The sequence below is a fragment of the Salvelinus namaycush genome, chromosome 38, assembly GCF_016432855.1.
Source record: "Salvelinus namaycush isolate Seneca chromosome 38, SaNama_1.0, whole genome shotgun sequence".
NCBI classification, from domain to species: domain Eukaryota; kingdom Metazoa; phylum Chordata; class Actinopteri; order Salmoniformes; family Salmonidae; genus Salvelinus; species Salvelinus namaycush.
Window position 1 is genome coordinate 8,397,055 of NC_052344.1, and position 19,729 is coordinate 8,416,783.

Below are 19,729 nucleotides of genomic sequence, written 5' to 3' on the forward strand. Positions count from 1 at the left end.
AAAGACAGACAGACACGCACATACGCCTGCACGTGCGCACACACATTAACGGACAGTCACGCACACACACATTTTCTCACGCACACACACACACACACACACACACACACACACACACACACACACACACACACACACACACACACACACACACACACACACACACACACACACACACACACACACACACACACACACACACACACACACACACACACACACACAAACAAGCAGAAAGCCCCCCATGCAGAGAGAGGACCTGGATCTCCCTGACAGTGGAATCAGCAGTAGTCACTAAGCGTTACCAGTGTCTTATGATAAATGACTGTTTAACGTTTCCCCTCTTGCGAGAGTGATTCCATTAATGTCTATTGTAAGAGCGACCTACAGAGCTCTTGGAAAACACTTAACACGCTCTTTTGCAAATGGTGCAATAACGCAGACACTGGGAAGGATACAAATTAGGACCATGAAGTAAATAGTCTCTCTTTCCCCCTCTCTCTCCACTCTTCTCCGGCCGACTGCCCCACAAATCAATTCCCAGCCCCATGGTCCTTTGGGCCGGAGCTGAGTGATGCATGATGGGACCATGGCGAAGGCCAGGGGCTAATGAGTCATTAGCGTGGTGTTTAACTCCCACTGAGTCCATTTCCTCTTCTCCTCCACCCCCTCCTCTCCTCCTCTCTTCCTCATTCTAATCCACTCCAGGTTATTTAACCCTGCCACCCCTTCAGGAGGGGGACACGGGTCTAAATTAATCAGAGGATATTCATTTGGAGTCCACTTCCTTCACCTAGCCTCCCCTGGTTTCCTCGCCCTGGCGACTACGGGCGGCTCGGTCCCGGTCGGTAACCATGGTAATGTCAGAGCCGGCTGCCCTGATTGGTTGCCTGTGGGATTAGCTCTTCGTCATTGGATTTAATGAAGATTGTTCACACACTCCATGGTTCATTCCATAGGCATGGAGGTGGTGGTGGAGCGGGGAGACATATTTAGGGCAGTGCCAACTTCTCTCTGATAAACTTCTGTGTGTGTGTGTGTGTCTGTGTTTCTACCCATGTATGTGTGTGTATATCTAACTACCTATGTGTGTGTGTGTGTGTGTGTGTGTGTGTTGGGAGGTTGCCGTACACTTCCATTGTTAACCTGTTTTAGCACAGTACACAGTAAAACAACAGGAAAGGCCAGATGTCTCCAGTGTCTCACCAGTTGCTTTTCCATGTGTGTCTGACATGCGGGTCATGGATGCTGTGCTTGTCAGCCTGCTCATCCAGGAAGTCAAACATGTACTTGATGGCCAGGGGCAGGGCGCTGCCTCGGTGGGCCGTGCTGAAGATGGTCTCAAACAGGTCGTCCACAAACTTCTGTAAAGTGCCCTGTGGAAGCAGAGAGATCAGCAGTGAGCGACAGACAACACACACAGAGACAGAGAGAATGGCGACAGGTGTCTGCAACACTGGTATCAGACACATCGGTATCAGACACATCGGTATCAGACACATCAGGAACACTTTACTTGAAACCCAGTGTCATAACACGTCATGACACAGTCATAACCATGGCATAATAGCTGACATAACTTGTCATAACCTGTCATAATATGGTTATAACACTCTAAGACCAAAATATTTACACCTGTTGTGACATATATTGCGTTATTTTATGGCTGGTTATAACACCTACATAAGAGTGTCAAAACCCACATTTATTCAAATTAGTTTTTTCCCTGCCAAGAAGTTTTAAAGTTTGTTTCTTAAATCCTTTGTTGTTATGATGAACAAAAGATGACTGTAAAGAATTCATTACATTTTAAATAACTTGTAGAAAATACACTTTATGACACTGTCAAGAAGCATTATGACCATCATAATCATATACGCCAGATAGGCCTATCACGTACATGCCCTTTTATCAGTCATCTGTCAAAAAGAGGATGTCTTGTCCTGCTTCTGAAATCTGCTCCTGCATTCATCCCAGTCATCAGAAACAGAGTATTGGGGCAGGTACATGTCTGACATCAATTTGTGTGCAATTACAATGATAATTTAATATGGTCAATAAAAAAAAAAAAAGACTTAGGCTATGATGTAATGGAATGTTTTTCCTTGTGTGGTATGTTTTGTGGGTTTTGACACTCTTATGTAGGTGTCATAACCAGCCATAAAATAACACTATATATGTCACAACAGGTCAACATATGTCATGAGTGTTATGACCATATTATAACAGGTTATGACACGTTACGTCAGATATTATGACATGGTTATGACCGTGTCATAACGTGTCCTGACGCTGGGTGTCAAGTAAAGTGTTTACTACATTCCATCCATTATTATGAGCCATCCTCCCCTCACCAGCCTCTGGTGGTGTGTGCGTCTGACTGAGAGTGTGTTTTATCCTGTGTATCTGATGTTGTTTCCTGATGTGTTTTCTCTCCATCTCCCCCCCCCCCCTCTCTCTCTCTCTCTCTCTCCCTCTCTCTCTCCAGCTCTCCCTGGTCCTAAATCTCTGGGCTTTGATGGGAAATTGTTTTTTCACAGTTCACTTTTAATAATATCTGGGAACAGGAGGCACATCTCCTAAGCCTCTTTGTGCGGAGGGATTAGCTCACACACTGCACCATTGACCCTAATTTGATTTAATGTTCTCGTCTTTAAGGAGGAAAGAAGAGAGAGAACGAGATAGATAGAAAGAGAAAATCTAATCCACTTGTAACGAATGAGCTGATAGAATGCGAGGGGGAGAAGAGAAGAGAGGACAGAATGAAAAAAGCGACAGTGAGGGAAGCCTATCTGGAAAGAGCCACAAGCGCGCAGTGTGTCAGATGAGGTGTGCACAAGCGGCAAATAAAAATCCCAATTTGGGTGGAGCGGTGACTGAGTCAGAGAGAAGAGAGGGAGGGGGGAGTGAGAGGGGAATCCAGTTAGCTGACAATCACAGCCGGGATTCTACCATGTCCCACATTTCTGACAGCTTATCATTTGCCTATGAAGATGAAAATATACATTTCTTCCTCAAACCCTGTGTAGTCGTGGGGACAGTTTAGTGGCAGGGAGGCTGTTATACATGTAGTGTGTGTGTGTGTGTGTGTGTTATACGTGTGTGTGTGTGTGTGAGTGTGAGTAAGGAATCCCACAGACAGACAACTTCATCATGATATTCCTTCATCTGTCCCCTGAGAGCACTAGCTGCCATTACAGCCCACTGAAACACACACACATACACACACACACACACACACACACACACACACACACACACACACACACACACACACACACACACACACACACACACACACACACACACACACACACACACACACACACACACACACACACACGGAAACTAAAACCTAGCCCATCATTACACTGTACTTTAAAGACAATGTGTAATCTAGAATCTAGCCTCACAGACAGTGCTTCCTGCATCAGAACTACCCTGTCATTTAGGATGAGGACAGACAGTGTTGCCTGCATCAGAACTACCCTGTCATTTAGGATGAGGACAGACAGTGTAGCCTGCATCAGAACTACCCTGTCGTTTAGGATGAGGACAGACAGTGTTGCCTGCATCAGATCTACCCTGTCGTTTAGGATGAGGACAGACAGTGTTGCCTGCATCAGAACTACCCTGTCATTTAGGATGAGGACAGACAGTGTAGCCTGCATCAGAACTACCCTGTCATTTAGGATGAGGACAGACAGTGCTGCCTGCATCAGAACTACCCTGTCATTTAGGATGAGGACAGACAGTGCTGCCTGCATCAGAACTACCCTGTAATTTAGGATGAGGACAGACAGTGTTGCCTGCATCAGAACTACCCTGTCATTTAGGATGACAGACAGTGCTGCCTGCATCAGAACTACCCTGTCATTTAGGATGAGGACAGACAGTGTTGCCTGCATCAGAACTACCCTGTCATTTAGGATGAGGACAGACAGTGTTGCCTGCATCAGAACTACCCTGTCATTTAGGATGAGGACAGACAGTGTAGCCTGCATCCGAACTACCCTGTCGTTTAGGATGAGGACAGACAGTGTTGCCTGCATCAGATCTACCCTGTCGTTTAGGATGAGGACAGACAGTGTTGCCTGCATCAGAACTACCCTGTCATTTAGGATGAGGACAGACAGTGTAGCCTGCATCAGAACTACCCTGTCATTTAGGATGAGGACAGACAGTGCTGCCTGCATCAGAACTACCCTGTCATTTAGGATGAGGACAGACAGTGCTGCCTGCATCAGAACTACCCTGTAATTTAGGATGAGGACAGACAGTGTTGCCTGCATCAGAACTACCCTGTCATTTAGGATGACAGACAGTGCTGCCTGCATCAGAACTACCCTGTCATTTAGGATGAGGACAGACAGTGTTGCCTGCATCAGAACTACCCTGTCATTTAGGATGAGGACAGACAGTGTTGCCTGCATCAGAACTACCCTGTCATTTAGGATGAGGACAGACAGTGTTGCCTGCATCAGAACTACCCTGTCATTTAGGATGAGGACAGACAGTGCTGCCTGCATCAGAACTACCCTGTCATTTAGGATGAGGACAGACAGTGCTTCCTGCATCAGAACTACCCTGTCATTTAGGATGAGGACAGACAGTGTTGCCGGCATCAGAACTACCCTGTCATTTAGGATGAGGACAGACAGTGTTGCCTGCATCAGAACTACCCTGTCATTTAGGATGAGGACAGACAGTGTTGCCTGCATCAGAACTACCCTGTCATTTAGGATGAGGACAGACAGTGTTGCCTGCATCAGAACTACCCTGTCACTTAGGATGAGGACAGACAGTGTAGCCTGCATCAGAACTACCCTGTCGTTTAGGATGAGGACAGACAGTGTTGCCTGCATCAGATCTACCCTGTCATTTAGGATGAGGACAGACGGTGTTGCCTGCATCAGAACTACCCTGTCGTTTAGGATGAGGACAGACAGTGTTGCCTGCATCAGATCTACCCTGTCATTTAGGATGAGGACAGACAGTGTTGCCTGCATCAGAACTACCCTGTCATTTAGGATGAGGACAGACAGTGCTGCCTGCATCAGAACTACCCTGTAATTTAGGATGAGGACATACAGTGTTGCCTGCATCAGAACTACCCTGTCATTTAGGATGAGGACAGACAGTGCTGCCTGCATCAGAACTACCCTGTCATTTAGGATGAGGACAGACAGTGTTGCCTGCATCAGATCTACCCTGTCATTTAGGATGAGGACAGACAGTGCTGCCTGCATCAGAACTACCCTGTCATTTAGGATGAGGACAGACAGTGCTGCCTGCATCAGAACTACCCTGTCATTTAGGATGAGGACAGACAGTGTAGCCTGCATCAGAACTACCCTGTCATTTAGGATGAGGACAGACAGTGCTGCCTGCATCAGAACTACCCTGTCATTTAGGATGACAGACAGTGCTGCCTGCATCAGAACTACCCTGTCATTTAGGATGAGGACAGACAGTGTTGCCTGCATCAGAACTACCCTGTCATTTAGGATGATGACAGACAGTGCTGCCTGCATCAGAACTACCCTGTCATTTAGGATGAGGACAGACAGTGTTGCCTGCATCAGATCTACCCTGTCATTTAGGATGAGGACAGACAGTGTTGCCTGCATCAGAACTACCCTGTCATTTAGGATGAGGACAGACAGTGCTGCCTGCATCAGATCTACCCTGTCATTTAGGATGAGTGGAAAGAAAACAAAACAGCAAAGACTGAGTGGGTGAAGGGGTGCTGGTGTTGTCACAAACAGAGAGAGAGAAAGAGAGAGAGAGGAAAAGAGGAATAGAGAACGCAATCAAGAAATAAGCCCTTTGCCCCCCCATCAGAGTGACACTGATGGACCAAAAATGGGGGACGTCAGCGCCGGGCCGACCGACGGTATTTACTGGTGAGGTGAAAGTCAAACGCAGTCAATTACAGGGCTGTCGGCCCAGTCATACCCCAACAAGAGAGATGGACCCCAAGATAAACCGATTACTTCACAAAAACACTCCATCTGTAAAGATGACATGCCGTCTCTGCATCACATTCCCCCCTGACCAGGGTCATCCCAGGTAAATAGAGCATTGCTCAGTGTGTGTGTGTGTGTGTGTGTGTGTGTGTGTGTGTGTGTGTGTGTGTGTGTGTGTGTGTGTGTGTGTGTGTGTGTGTGTGTGTGTGTGTGTGTGTGTGTGTGTGTGTGTCACTGACTGTTTTTGTCTGTCTAAGCGTGTTAGACTGTAGCTCTGGTACATGTGCTTCATAGCGAGAGCGTTTGCCATATTCATTACACAGCTCCACAGTGACTGCTCGCTGGCAATCACAACACACGCCAGAGAAATGACAGACAACACTCTCTCTCCATAACTCTGTTTCCTCCTCAGCCATCTCTGCCAACAACTCTGTTGATGAGTGTGTGTGTGAATCCTGCCACTAAGCACTCCCATTATAGAACCAGAAAACCAGGCAGAGTGTCTGTCTGAACCACTACACAAAGACCATGGAATGGTCACAAATTACAACACCACCAACACGACCAACACCACCAACACCACACTACAGGATCGTGCCTTCTTCCCTCTCGCCCTCCCTCCCTCTCTCTTTCTCTTTCCCTCTCTCTTTCTCTCTCTCTCTCCCTCCCTCCCTCTCTCCTTCTCTCTCCCCCTCTCTCATTCTCTCTCACTCTCCCTCCCTCCCTCTCTCCTTCCCTCTCCCCCTCTCTCATTCTCTCTTTCCCTCTCTCATTCTCCCTCCCTCCCTCCCTCCCTCCCTCCCTCCCTCCCTCCCTCCCTCCCTCCCTCCTCCTCATTCTCTCTTTCCCTCTCTCACTCTCCCTCCCTCCATCCCTCTCTCCTTCCCTCTCCCCCTCTCTCATTCTCTCTTTCCCTCTCTCATTCTCTCTCACTCTTCCTCCCTCCCTCTCTCCCTCTCTCATTCTCTCTTTCCCTCTCTCATTCTCTCTCACTCTCTGGAAGAAAGCATGTGTGATGTAAAGGAGGTGCATCATTAGCAAGTGGATTGGTAATTCCCCATTGAGCAGTGGGATCAAAGTCACGATTCCCTCCAAACCAAATTAACTGATTTTCTGAGGGGCAATAGCGCCCTGGCATGCTCAAAGAGACTCATTTTACGGCTATTTCCATTTCTGTTTTTCACCAGATAACATCTCTGTCTACAGAAAAAGCCTTTACAGGTTGTACCTTTGTGTGTCACCTCTATCATTAGATATGCTGCTGAGGTCTGAAAGACACAATATACATCTACATATTTTCACTTAGGTCTCAGAGCCTACAGGGGATGAGGAATAATATTATATTTGAATATTATTCCTCACCTGAAATGACTTACTCTAGTCTAGGTGTGTGTGTACGTTGGTGTGATAACTCACCTTAGTGGCCAGCAGCCTGGTCAGGTATATCTCAGAGACCATCTTGGAGCCGCGGTCTCCCTCCTTCTGGTCCCCGTGTTCGTGGTTCTTCACCAGGTGCCACACCTTGACCCCGCTCTCCAGGTCGGGCGTGATCATGGGCGTGCGCGAGCGCAGGCTGTCGGGGCTCCCCGTGTACTTGATCATGTTCTCTGTGGAACGTAAAGAACAACATCAGGATATGACACAGAGATGAAGCAGAAACCAATGGACATACTGTAGCAGACTATGGAAATATAACATGATCAACACAGACACAATATAGACGTTGTAGCCGCGGGAAGATGTTTGGGGGTGGGGGTGCTGCGTTTCTTTCACCAAACGTGGTGGCAAAAAACAAAAACATCTTGGTGAAATATTGTTTGAGGTCTGCGTTACAGACGGCTATATCGGTCTGCTAATACAGGAGTTTAATTAGTTTGTATTATTAGGAGGTGTTACAGCACCCTCAGCCTCCCTACTTCCCGCGGATATGGTGCAGAGTATAGAGAGACAACACACCTAACAGAGGGGATGTGTAAAGAAAACATCTGAGCCAGCACAGTACTGTTCAGGTCGCCACGATCGAGTGAAAATGGTCAGAGACGACAACATAGACAAAACACAAAAAAGACAGACGCAACACAAACCAAAGACAGACAAAACAAAATACAGGGGGGTCAAGCCAAACTACACAGGTATTCGAAAGGATACTACACAGGTATTCTAAAGGATACTACACAGGTATTCTAAAGGATACTACACAGTTATTCTAAAGGATACTACACAGGTATTCTAAAGGATACTACACAGGTATTCTAAAGGATACTACACAGGTATTCTAAAGGATACTACACAGGTATTCTAAAGGATACTACACAATTATTCTAAAGGATACTACACAGTTATTCTAAAGGATACTACACAGGTATTCTAAAGGATACTACACAGGTATTCTAAAGGATACTACACAGGTGTTCTAAAGGATACTACACAGGTATTCTAAAGGATACTACACAGGTATTCTAAAGGATACTACACAGGTATTCTAAAGGATACTACACAGGTATTCTAAAGGATACTACACAGGTATTCTAAAGGATACTACACAGGTATTCTAAAGGATACTACACAGGTATTCTAAAGGACACTACACAGGTATTCTAAAGGATACTACACAGGTATTCTAAAGGATACTACACAGGTATTCTAAAGGATACTACACAGGTATTCTAAAGGATACTACACAGGTGTTCTAAAGGATACTACACAGGTGTTCTAAAGGATACTACACAGGTATTCTAAAGGATACTACACAGGTATTCTAAAGGATACTACACAGGTATTCTAAAGGACACTACACAGGTATTCTAAAGGATACTACACAGGTATTCTAAAGGATACTACACAGGTATTCTAAAGGACACTACACAGGTATTCTAAAGGATACTACACAGGTATTCTAAAGGATACTACACAGGTATTCTAAAGGATACTACACAGGTATTCTAAAGGATACTACACAGGTATTCTAAAGGATACTACACAGGTATTCTAAAGGACATTGCAACTTTTACAACAGCATGCACGTGGTTCATTTTTCATGCCATCTTTTTCTCTTGGGAGGTAGAAATCGCCTTTGCACAACTCACGGACACAAAATCGAACAGGTGTATGGCGAGATGAAATATTCATATGCCCTCCCCATTTGACGAGAGTGGCGATGACATTTAAAAACACTCCGGCTCAATGAATGTTTACACAGTGTGAAAATAATTGATCAGTAGGACTGTTGGTCGAGGGAGAGGACGGGGAAATAAAGAATTGATCAGTAGGACTGTTGGTCGAGGGAGAGTACGGGGAAATAAAGAATTGATCAGTAGGACTGTTGGTCGAGGGAGAGGACGGGGAAATAAAGAATTGATCAGTAGGACTGTTGGTCGAGGGAGAGGACGGGGAAATAAAGAATTGATCAGTAGGACTGTTGGTCGAGGGAGAGGACGGGGAAATAGTGTGTTTTTGCCAAGGCAGATGCTGCAGAAATCAATTTGTCCTTCCAGAGAGAAACGCAGGAAGAGTGAATGATGGAGGGAGAGAGGAAGAGAGGAGAGAGAGGGAGGGGTCAAGTACTAGAGAGAGAAAGCAGGTAAAGTGGGTGTGTGTGTGTGTGTGTGTGTGTGTGTGTGTGTGTGTGTGTGTGTGTGTGTGTGTGTGTGTGTGTGTGTGTGTGTGTGTGTGTGTGTGTGTGTGTGTGTGTGTGTGTGTGCGCATATTGACTCATGGAACTTGACTGATTTGGATTGATTGGAGTGTGTGTGTGCGTGTGTGTGTGTGTGTGTGTGTGTGTGTGTGTGTGTGTGTGTGTGTGTGTGTGTGTGTGTGTGTGTGTGTGTGTGTGTGTGTGTGTGTGTGTCATAATAAAGTGGTGGTTGTCTTCCAGAGTGTTATCGAGTGTGCTGGTGTAATAGGGCGTGATGACACGTTCGGTGGAGTAGAAGGAGCGCTCCACACACACACAGACACACACACACAGTCCGTACTGAAATACTACCATACTGACATATCACACAGGAGTTTTGATTAAGAAAGGAAGCTGGCACCCTCTCTCTCTCTTTCGCTCCCTCTCTCTAAATCCCTTTCCTACGCACTTCATCTCACTCCATCACTTTCTGCCTTCTCCTTCCATCCCTCTCTCCCCTACTTCCTCTTCATCTTTCTCTTTACCCCTCTTCTTCTTCATCATCCCTCCTTATTTCCTCCTCTCCACCTTCCTCATTTTCTCTCACTAACTTTCTCCCTCCCTCTCCCTCTCTCCTTTTGCTCCATTAGAATCATCCTCTCTTCTCCTCAGTGCTTCTCCATTGTGATCAGTCCAGTTCAAAGCCCCCCCCCCGTGTCTCAAGTGGCTCTGGCATCGTTTGAAGTCAATTCCCCAACTAAGTCAAGAGATGTGTGACATTCTGTCATCCTCCATCTCTCTCTCTATCTCCGTCCTGTTCCCTTTCTCTTTCTCTTTCACACTCACCCTCCTTTTTCTTTGGTCTAATTTGAGTGGAGGAACGGAGGCGAGGCGGTGAGATGGCGTATGGAGATGAGGTGCTAGCTGGCTAATAAAGCCGTAATTTGATGTGTCTGGAGTGTTTGAGTCCGGGCAGCGCTGCCTTTGATCAGGGTTTGATTTGATGGCTTCTTCTCAGGTTCAAGAGAACACAGGGCCAGACCAAGACAGTCACTGCTAGATGGGACACTGTCTGTCTGCATCCCAAATGGTACTCTATTCCCTATTACTCTATTATGTAGTTCACCATATTCCACATGGGGCTCTGGTCCAAAGCAGTGCACTATTTAGGGAGTAGGGTGCCATTTGGAACACGGTTCTGTCTCCAGTCCCAGGGGGGAGGAAAGTGCAAACTGCAAATGCACTCCTTCTCTTCCCTCTCTTTGTTAGTCTGTTAAATTCCCTGCTCTCTAATCTTGTTATCCTGTCTCCTGGGCTCAGTTCTGTCCCTCTTCTCCTCTGGGGCTTTGTCACTATTACTAAGGTGTGACAGCACATAGTGGCTAATGTATGGAAGACTTTACTATGTGTTCAGGTATTGTTCAGGTATTGTTAACAGTGGCTAATGTATGGAAGACTTTACTATGTGTTCAGGTATTGTTCAGGTATTGTTAACAGTGGCTAATGTATGGAAGACTTTACTATGTGTTCAGGTATTGTTCAGGTATTGTTAACAGTGGCTAATGTATGGAAGACTTTACTATGTGTTCAGGTATTGTTAACAGTGGCTAATGTATGGAAGACTTTACTATGTGTTCAGGTATTGTTGACAGTGGCTAATGTATGGAAGACTTTACTATGTGTTCAGGTATTGTTGACAGTGGCTAATGTATGGAAGACTTTACTATGTGTTCAGGTATTGTTGACAGTGGCTAATGTATGGAAGACTTTACTATGTGTTCAGGTATTGTTGACAGTGGCTAATGTATGGAAGACTTTACTATGTGTTCAGGTATTGTTAACAGTGGCTAATGTATGGAAGACTTTACTATGTGTTCAGGTATTGTTAACAGGGGCTAATGTATAGAAGACTTTACTATGTGTTCAGGTATTGTTGACAGTGACTAATGTATGGAAGACTTTACTATGTGTTCAGGTATTGTTGACAGTGGCTAATGTATAGAAGACTTTACTATGTGTTCAGGTATTGTTAACAGTGGCTAATGTATGGAAGACTTTACTATGTGTTCAGGTATTGTTAACAGTGGCTAATGTATGGAAGACTTTACTATGTGTTCAGGTATTGTTGACAGTGGCTAATGTATGGAAGGCTTTACTATGTGTTCAGGTATTGCTAATAGTGGCATATGTATGGAAGACATTACTATGTGTCCAGGTATTGTTAACAGTGGCTAATGTATAGAAGACTTTACTATGTGTTCATGTATTGTTAACAGTGGCTAATGTATGGAAGACTTTACTATGTGTTCAGGTATTGTTAACAGAGCCTTTACATCTGTTAGTGACATATGGAGCTCAGTTAGTTTGAGGGATGAACAGTGTGTGCAGGAGAAGTCTGTGTTGGTTTCTGTGGTGAAGGTTTAGAGGGAGAAGGTGCTGTTTAGCCACGTTTTTTAATTAAAATCCTGGCAATGGAGCTTGTGCATTCGCAACAGGGAATACCCAGTGTGTGTGTAGGTGTGAACGTCTGTGTGTGTGCTGATGTGTGTTTGTGTGTGCATGTGAGTGTGTGTGTGTGCTGACTCTGACTATGGATCCCACTCCGATGAGAAGGACACAGTTCTTCCTGTTTAACTCTCAGGCACACAGACTGCTGGGAGATGGAGGGGGGGCATAATTGTTTTAGTTCCAGGAGGACACTCCTATCCAGCAGAGAAATCTGGAAATGTGCCGGAAATGTGCTCCTCTCTCTCTCTCACTCTCTCTCACACACACACACACACTGTCACATTAGCCATACCGTATTTACTGGCTGAGGTTCTGGACACAGTTGAGTTGTTGACCGAGTTGTAGGCCGTCACCTGCTTGGGGACCAGGGCCATCACAGAGTTATCAGGCACCTGCAGAGAGTGGGAGAGAGAGAGAGAGAGGAGGGGAGAGAGAGAGAGAGGAGGAGAGAGAGAGAGAGAGGAGGGGAGAGAGAGAGAGAGAGAGGATGGGAGAGAGAGAGAGAGAGGAGGGGGGAGAGAGAGAGAGAGAGAGAGAGAGAGAGGGGAGAGAGAGAGAGAGAGAGAGAGAGAGAGAGAGAGAGGGGAGAGAGAGAGAGAGAGAGAGAGAGAGAGAGAGAGAGAGAGAGAGAGAGAGAGAGAGAGAGAGAGGGGGAGAGAGAGAGGAGGGGAGAGAGAGAGAGGGGAGAGAGAGAGAGAGAGAGGGGAGAGAGAGAGAGAGAGAGAGGGGAGAGAGAGAGAGAGAGAGGAGGGGAGAGAGTGACAGCGAGAGAGACGGAGAGAGAGAGACAGCGAGAGAGCGAGAGAAAGAGAGCGAGAGAGAGCAGAATGACTAATCACCATCCTCAATGAGTGCATTCTGATTCTGCCAAGTGCATTCTGAATACATAACAATCCCCAATGAAGAGAGATGTGGCACTCAGCCACTAAACCCTGGATCACCATACAAATCACCATCCACACGTCATCATGTGTTTATCCTCCATCTATAACAGCTATGATTGGATGCTCAGGAAGCCTTTGTGATTAGCCTGTGTGATCTAATCAGCCCATACACATATGATTAGTGGTAGTGAACGGGGGTGATGTATATCACTATGTGTGAGACGATACGTCTCAGCCTCCCATTTCAATAATACGTGTGAGAGAGAGAGAATGACAGAGAAAGAGAGATGGGCTCCTACTTTTCAACACAACAGAAATTGATTCAATTAACACAACTGGGAGAGGGGCTGATCCCAGCCGTGCACAAACACACGTACATGTACGCAAACACACACACTCTGCATAATTTCACCAGCGAGCCCCGCCGGCTGAGGCAGGGTTAATTGAAGAAGTGATCTCTTTAATAGAGTGGGAGGGGTGTGTATGGGGAATAGGGGTGCAGGGCTAAGGGTCTCAGGTGTGTGTTTGGGGTTCCATTATTACATCATAGCATTATTTCACCCGCTCCCCAATCCGCTCCTGGTGCATAATGTGTTAGTATCATGACAGGCGACACCCATGGGAGGGTTCAGGGAGATTCCACAGGGACCCTCTAACTCTACAACATGGTCCCTAAGCAGTAATCCTACATGTTTACTAGTTAATATAATGGTGTGTGTGTGTTTGGGGTTGTAATATTGGGAGGGAGGAGGAGAGGTGGGATGTGAGACGACAGGTGGGTCTGGGTGGTTTAGGAAGAGGAGAAGAGAGACTGTTGCTCTCAGTAAACTGATGGGATGGCCTGATCATATATCAGAGCAATGCTCAGGGCTACAATGTGATTCTCCCTACTGTAAATAATATAATATAATATATACATATTTAATATATGCTATTTAGCAGATGCTTTATCCAAAGTGACTTACAGTACAGTGAGTGCATACAAACTTCTATTTTAGCAGAAAGGGCATTGAAACTTTAGTTTCAACCAAAAGAGAATGGGTTCTATGCTAACTGTACATAGGGGGGATAGAAATAGAATTAGAATAGTTCCTCTATATCTAGGAGGGTGAATGGGTCTGTGCTGTTTTCATAAGAACCCATTAGGATGACAGTTAGCAGTGTCTAATTCCATTCAGAGTGTGCTTTGATCCCATTCTATATTCCATATTTCTGTATTACATTATAACCATTATAACAAGACAGACGTGGGACTTCTGGAGGCTGTCAAGAGGGGAAATCTGTCTGACCAAAGTCGACAGTAATCAATGATATTCATGTTTTACTAGGTCAGCAAAACATTCATAATATATAAGTGGGTAACCTCTTCCACTAACGATGGTGTTGTACAAAATCTACGTCATATAAACTGACCTGTTGGACCAAAAGTGAACAAATGACTGATGTAGACAGAAGATAATCGCCGCTAGGTAATACATCACAGAAATATAGCGTCATCTAATGTTAGTTTGGTAAAACGATGAGAGGAACGTTTTGGAGTGGGCTGACTGAGTGTGAATCTGCGGGATGTTTCCAGTCCCCCTCCTTTCCTCCTTACCTCCATCTCTCCTCGCTCCCTCTCCTCCCTCCTCCCTCGCTCCCTCTAACAGGCTTTGAGTGTCTGAGTCTGTTTTCTTGTCAAGGAGAACGCACCCTGCCTTCCCCCTCCTTCCCCTCCCCAGCTGAAAACTGAATTAACTTCTGTCTTCATTATCTCATTCCGGTTTCCAATCAGGCTTCTAATCCATTCTACCTCGCTGTCTCGACCACCACACCCACGACATCCCACTCTCCGCCGTGACATTTAATTTAAGCGTCATGCGGCGGGCAGACCCCCCCCCGGAAAGCTCATTTGGAGGGCTGCTGGCTTAGGTGTCCACATTATTTACACCATAAGGAACAAGCGAACGTCGCTCCGTTCCTATTTCCACCGGTCCATCATTCCCGCTCGCTGGAGGGACGGTTGCCAAGAAGGGAATGTACCAATCAGCAGGATTTGTCATAATGGGGTTGTCTGTCTGTCTGTCTGTCACTGTCTGTTCATGCGTGGCAGGTGTACATATGACTGGCTTGTCTGGTGTATGTCCAGGTGAAGGTTTGTGTTTGCAAATTTAGGAAGTGTCATGTTGTCCATGTCTGGAATGGAGCTGGACATACTGTATGTGTGTGTTCTGAGCATGTGTGTCCACCTATGCTAATGCCTGTGTTCTAGTGTGTAAAACTCCCTATGAATGTGAAGACAGATGGACATCTGAGTGGAGCACATCAGATCTTAACTCCTCTCCTCTCCTCTGCTCAGACAGAGAGTTGCCATGGCGTTACGACCGCCTGCCCTTTGTTGGTCATCTCCCTGCCTCTAATCCACACTCCCTCCCTCCCTCCCTCCCTCGGCTGATTACTTCTGGGGTGTCTAGTCAGTCAGGCCCTGATCCTCTGTAACGACCTGGATGTGCTCTGACAGGCCCAGTCTATTACAGGGGTCACAGGTCACGGGGTCAGAGCCAATAAGGCGGAGAGGAGGGAGAAAGCCATGACTACAAAAGCAATAGTCTCTCTACTGATCGTCATCACTGCTGGTTCTACAGGGGGATAGGAGCAATGATATAGTCGGGTGAGACAACTGCCCTTTTCCAAATGTTTTCTGAACGGTGTATGGAGGGTATTTTCAGTTCCTCTAATGAATGTGCTGTAGCTATAGAAATAGAATAAACAGAGTTCACTTCTTCGAAATGAACATTTAGTTTTTCTTGGACAATGCTGTTTTCTATTCTATACTATGATATTCTATTGTCTAAATGAAAGCTGTAATCCTACAATAGAAGATTCAAACACTAAAAACATTGTATCTAGGGTTGCAAAATTCCTGTAAATTTCCCCAAATTCCCCAGTTGTCCAGAAATCCTGGTTGGAAGATTCTTGAAATTATGAGGGAATCCAGGAATCCTCCAACCTGGATTTCTGATCTACCCTGATTGTACTGATCCTGATCTACCCTGATTGTACTGTCTTAGGGTCCTGATCAACCCTGATTGTACTGTCTTAGGGTCCTGATCAACCCTGATTGTAATGTCTTAGGATCCTGATCAACCCTGATTGTACTGTCTTAGGGTCCTGACCAACCCTGATTGTACTGTCTTAGGGTCCTGATCAACCCTGATTGTACTGTCTTAGGGTCCTGATCAACCCTGATTGTACTGTCTTAGGGTCCTGATCAACCCTGATTGTAATGTCTTAGGATCCTGATCAACCCTGATTGTACTGTCTTAGGGTCCTGACCAACCCTGATTGTACTGTCTTAGGGTCCTGATCAACCCTGATTGTACTGTCTTAGGGTCCTGATCTACCCTGATTGTACTGTCTTAGGGTCCTGATCTACCCTGATTGTACTGTCTTAGGGTCCTGATCAACCCTGATTGTACTGTCTTAGGGTCCTGATCTACCCTGATTGTACTGTCTTAGGGTCCTGATCAACCCTGATTGTACTGTCTTAGGGTCCTGATCAACCCTGATTGTACTGTCTTAGGGTCCTGACCAACCCTGATTGTACTGATCCTGATCTACCCTGATTGTACTGTCTTAGGGTCCTGATCAACCCTGATTGTACTGTCTTAGGGTCCTGATCAACCCTGATTGTACTGTCTTAGGGTCCTGATCAACCCTGATTGTACTGTCTTAGGGTCCTGATCAACCCTGATTGTACTGTCTTAGGGTCCTGATCAACCCTGATTGTACTGTCTTAGGGTCCTGATCAACCCTGATTGTACTGTCTTAGGGTCCTATGGGGGGGGTCAATGTAAATAGATAATTATGAATTGTGTCAGCAGTCTATGGCTTGGGAGTAGAAGCTGTTGAGGAGCCTTTTGGTCCTAGACTTGGCGCTCTGGTACCGCTTGTCGTGCGGTAGCAGAGAAAACAGTCTATAACTTGGATGGCTGGAGTCTGACAATTTTATGGGCTTTCCATTTTGACACAGCCTATTATATAGGTCCTGGATGGCAGGAAGCTTGGCCCCAGTGATGTACTGGGCCATTTGCACTACCCTCTGTAGCGCCTTACGGTTAGATGCCGAGCAGTTGCCATACCAGGCGGTGATGCAACCGGTCAGGATGCTCTCGATGGTGCAGCTGTAGAACCTTTTAAGGATCTGGGGGCCCATGCCAAATCTTTTCAGTCTCCTGAGGGGGAAAAGGTTTTGTCGTACCCTCTTCACGACTGTCTTGGTATGTTTGGACCATGATAGTTCGTTGGTGATGTGGACACCAAGGAACTTGAAACTCTCGACCTGCTCCACTACAGCCCCGTCGATGTTAATGAGGGCCTGTTCGGCCCACCTTTTCCTGTAGTCCACGATCAGCTCCTTTGTCTTGCTCACATTGAGGGAGAGGTTGTTGTCCTGGCACCACACTGCCAGTTCTCTGACCTCCTCCCTATAGGCCATCTCATCGTTGTCGGTGATCACTGTTGTGTCGTCAGCAAACTTAATGATGGTGTTGGAGTCGTGTTTGGCCACGCAGTCGTGGGTGAACAAGGAATACAGAAGGTGACTAAGTACACACCCCTGAGGGGCCCCAGTGTTAAGGATCAGCGTGGAAGACGTATTGTTGCCTACTCTTACCACCTGAGGACGGCCCATCAGGAAGTCCAGGATCCAGTTGGAGGTGTTTAGTCCCAGAGTTCTTAGCTTAGTGGTGAGCTTCGTGGGCACTATGGTGTTGAACGCTGCGCTGTAGTCGATGAACAGCATTCTCACATAGGTGTTCCTTTGTTCCAGGTGAGAAAGGGCGTGTGGAGTGTGATTGAGATTATGTCATCTGTGGATCTGTTGGGGCGGTATGCAAATTGGAGTGGGTCTAGGGTGTCTGGGAGGATGCTGTTGATGTGAGCCATGACCAGCCTTTCAAAGCACTTCATGGCTACCGACGTGAGTGCCATGGGGCGGTAATCAATTAGGCAGGTTACCTCCGTTTCCTTGGGCACAGGGACTATGGTGGTCTACTTGAAACACGTAGGTATTACAGACTCAGTCAGGGAGAGGTTGAAAATGTCAGTGAAGACACTTGACAGTTGGTCCGCGCATGATTTGAGTACACGTCCTGGTAATCTGTCTGGCCCAGCGGCTTTGTGAATGTTGACCTGTTTAAAGGTTTTGTTCACATCGGCTACCGAGAAGGTTATCACGCAGTCATCCAGAACAGCTGGTGCTCTCATGCATGCTTCAGTGTTGATTGCCTCGAAGCAAGCATAAAAGGCGTTTAGCTCGTCTGGTAGGCTCGCGTCACTGGGCAGCTCGCGTCTGGGTTTCCCTTTGTAGTCCATAATAGTTTCAAGCCCTGCCACAGCCGACGAGCGTCAGAGCCGGTGTAGTAGGATTCAATCTTAATCCTGTATTGATGCTTTGCTTGTTTGATGGTTCATCTGAGGGTATAGCGGGATTTCTTATAAGCGTCCGGATTAGTCTCCCGCTCCTTGAAAGCGGCAGCTCTAGCCTTTAGCTCGATGCGAATGTTGTATTCCTCTATGCCATTGGATGAATCCCGGAACATATTCCAGTCTGTGCTAGCAAAACAGTCCTGTAGTGTAGCATCCACGTCATCTGACCACTTCCGTATTGAGCGAGTCACTGGTACTTCCTGCTTTAGTTTTTGCTTGTAAGCAGGAATCAGAAGGATAGAATTGTGGTCAGATTTGCCAAATGGAGGGCGGGGGAGAGCTTTGTATGAATCTCTGTGTGTGGAGTAAAGGTGGTCTAGGATTTTTTTTCCCTGGTTGCACATGTGACATGCTGGTAAAAAATTGGTAAAACTGATTTAAGTTTGCCTGCATTAAAGTCCCCGGCCACTAGGAGCGCCGCTTCTGGGTGAGCATTTTATTATTTGCTTATGGCCTTATAGAGTTGGTTGAGAGCGGTCTTAGTGCCAGCTTTGCTTTGTGGTGGTAAATAGATGGCTACAAATAATACAGATAAGAACTCTCTTGGTAGATAGTGTGGTCGACAACTTATCATAAGGTACTCTACCTCAGGCGAGCAATACCTCAAGACTTCTTTAATATTACACATCGCACACCAGCTGTTATTGACAAAAAGACACACACTCCCACCCCTCGTCTTACCAGAGGTAGCGTCTCTGTTTTGCCGGTGCATGGAAAATCCCGCCAGCTCTATATTGTCCATTTCTTCGTTCAGCCACGTCTCAGTGAAACATAAGATGTTACAGTATTTAATGTCCCGTTGGATAATCATAATAATAGGTCATCCATTTTATTTTCTAACGATTGCACGTTAGCAAGGAGACTGGAAGGCATTGGGAGTTTACTCGCTCGCCTCTGGCTTCTCAGAAGGATCCCCGATCTGCGTCCCCTTTTCCGGCGTCTTTTCTTCATGCAAAAGGCGTGGATCTGGGCCTGTTCCAGTGAAAGCAGGATTTCCTTCTCGTCGGACTCGTGAAAGTATAACGTTTCTTCCAGTCCGTGGTGAGTAGTTGCTTCTCTGATGTCCAGAAGTTATTTTCGGTCATAAGAGACGTAGCAGCAACATAGACAATAAGTTAAAAAATAAGTTACACAAAAAATAAAAAAAAATAGCGCAATTGGTTGGGAGAATGTAAAACATCAGGCATGTTCTTCGGCGCCGTCTATTAGTCTATTGGCTGGAGAAATCAACATAGTCCATTTAGAACTGTCAAAGGATGTGTGTGTTCATTCAATAGCTTGGCAGA

The 19,729-nt window shown here is 46.1% G+C and overlaps 1 protein-coding gene across 1 annotated transcript in view; it reads right to left on the bottom strand.

The window, feature by feature from the left end:
• Positions 1-19,729, bottom strand: part of LOC120031812 (plexin-A4) — a 108,007-nt gene that overhangs the window by 18,123 nt on the left and 70,155 nt on the right. Inside the window, exons 19-21 of the mRNA XM_038977633.1 lie at positions 12,383-12,482; positions 7,386-7,576; positions 1,207-1,376 (exon numbers count right to left, since the gene is read on the bottom strand). Coding sequence (XP_038833561.1) covers positions 1,207-1,376; positions 7,386-7,576; positions 12,383-12,482 — 461 coding nt within the window. The remainder of the gene's footprint in view (positions 1-1,206; positions 1,377-7,385; positions 7,577-12,382; positions 12,483-19,729) is intronic.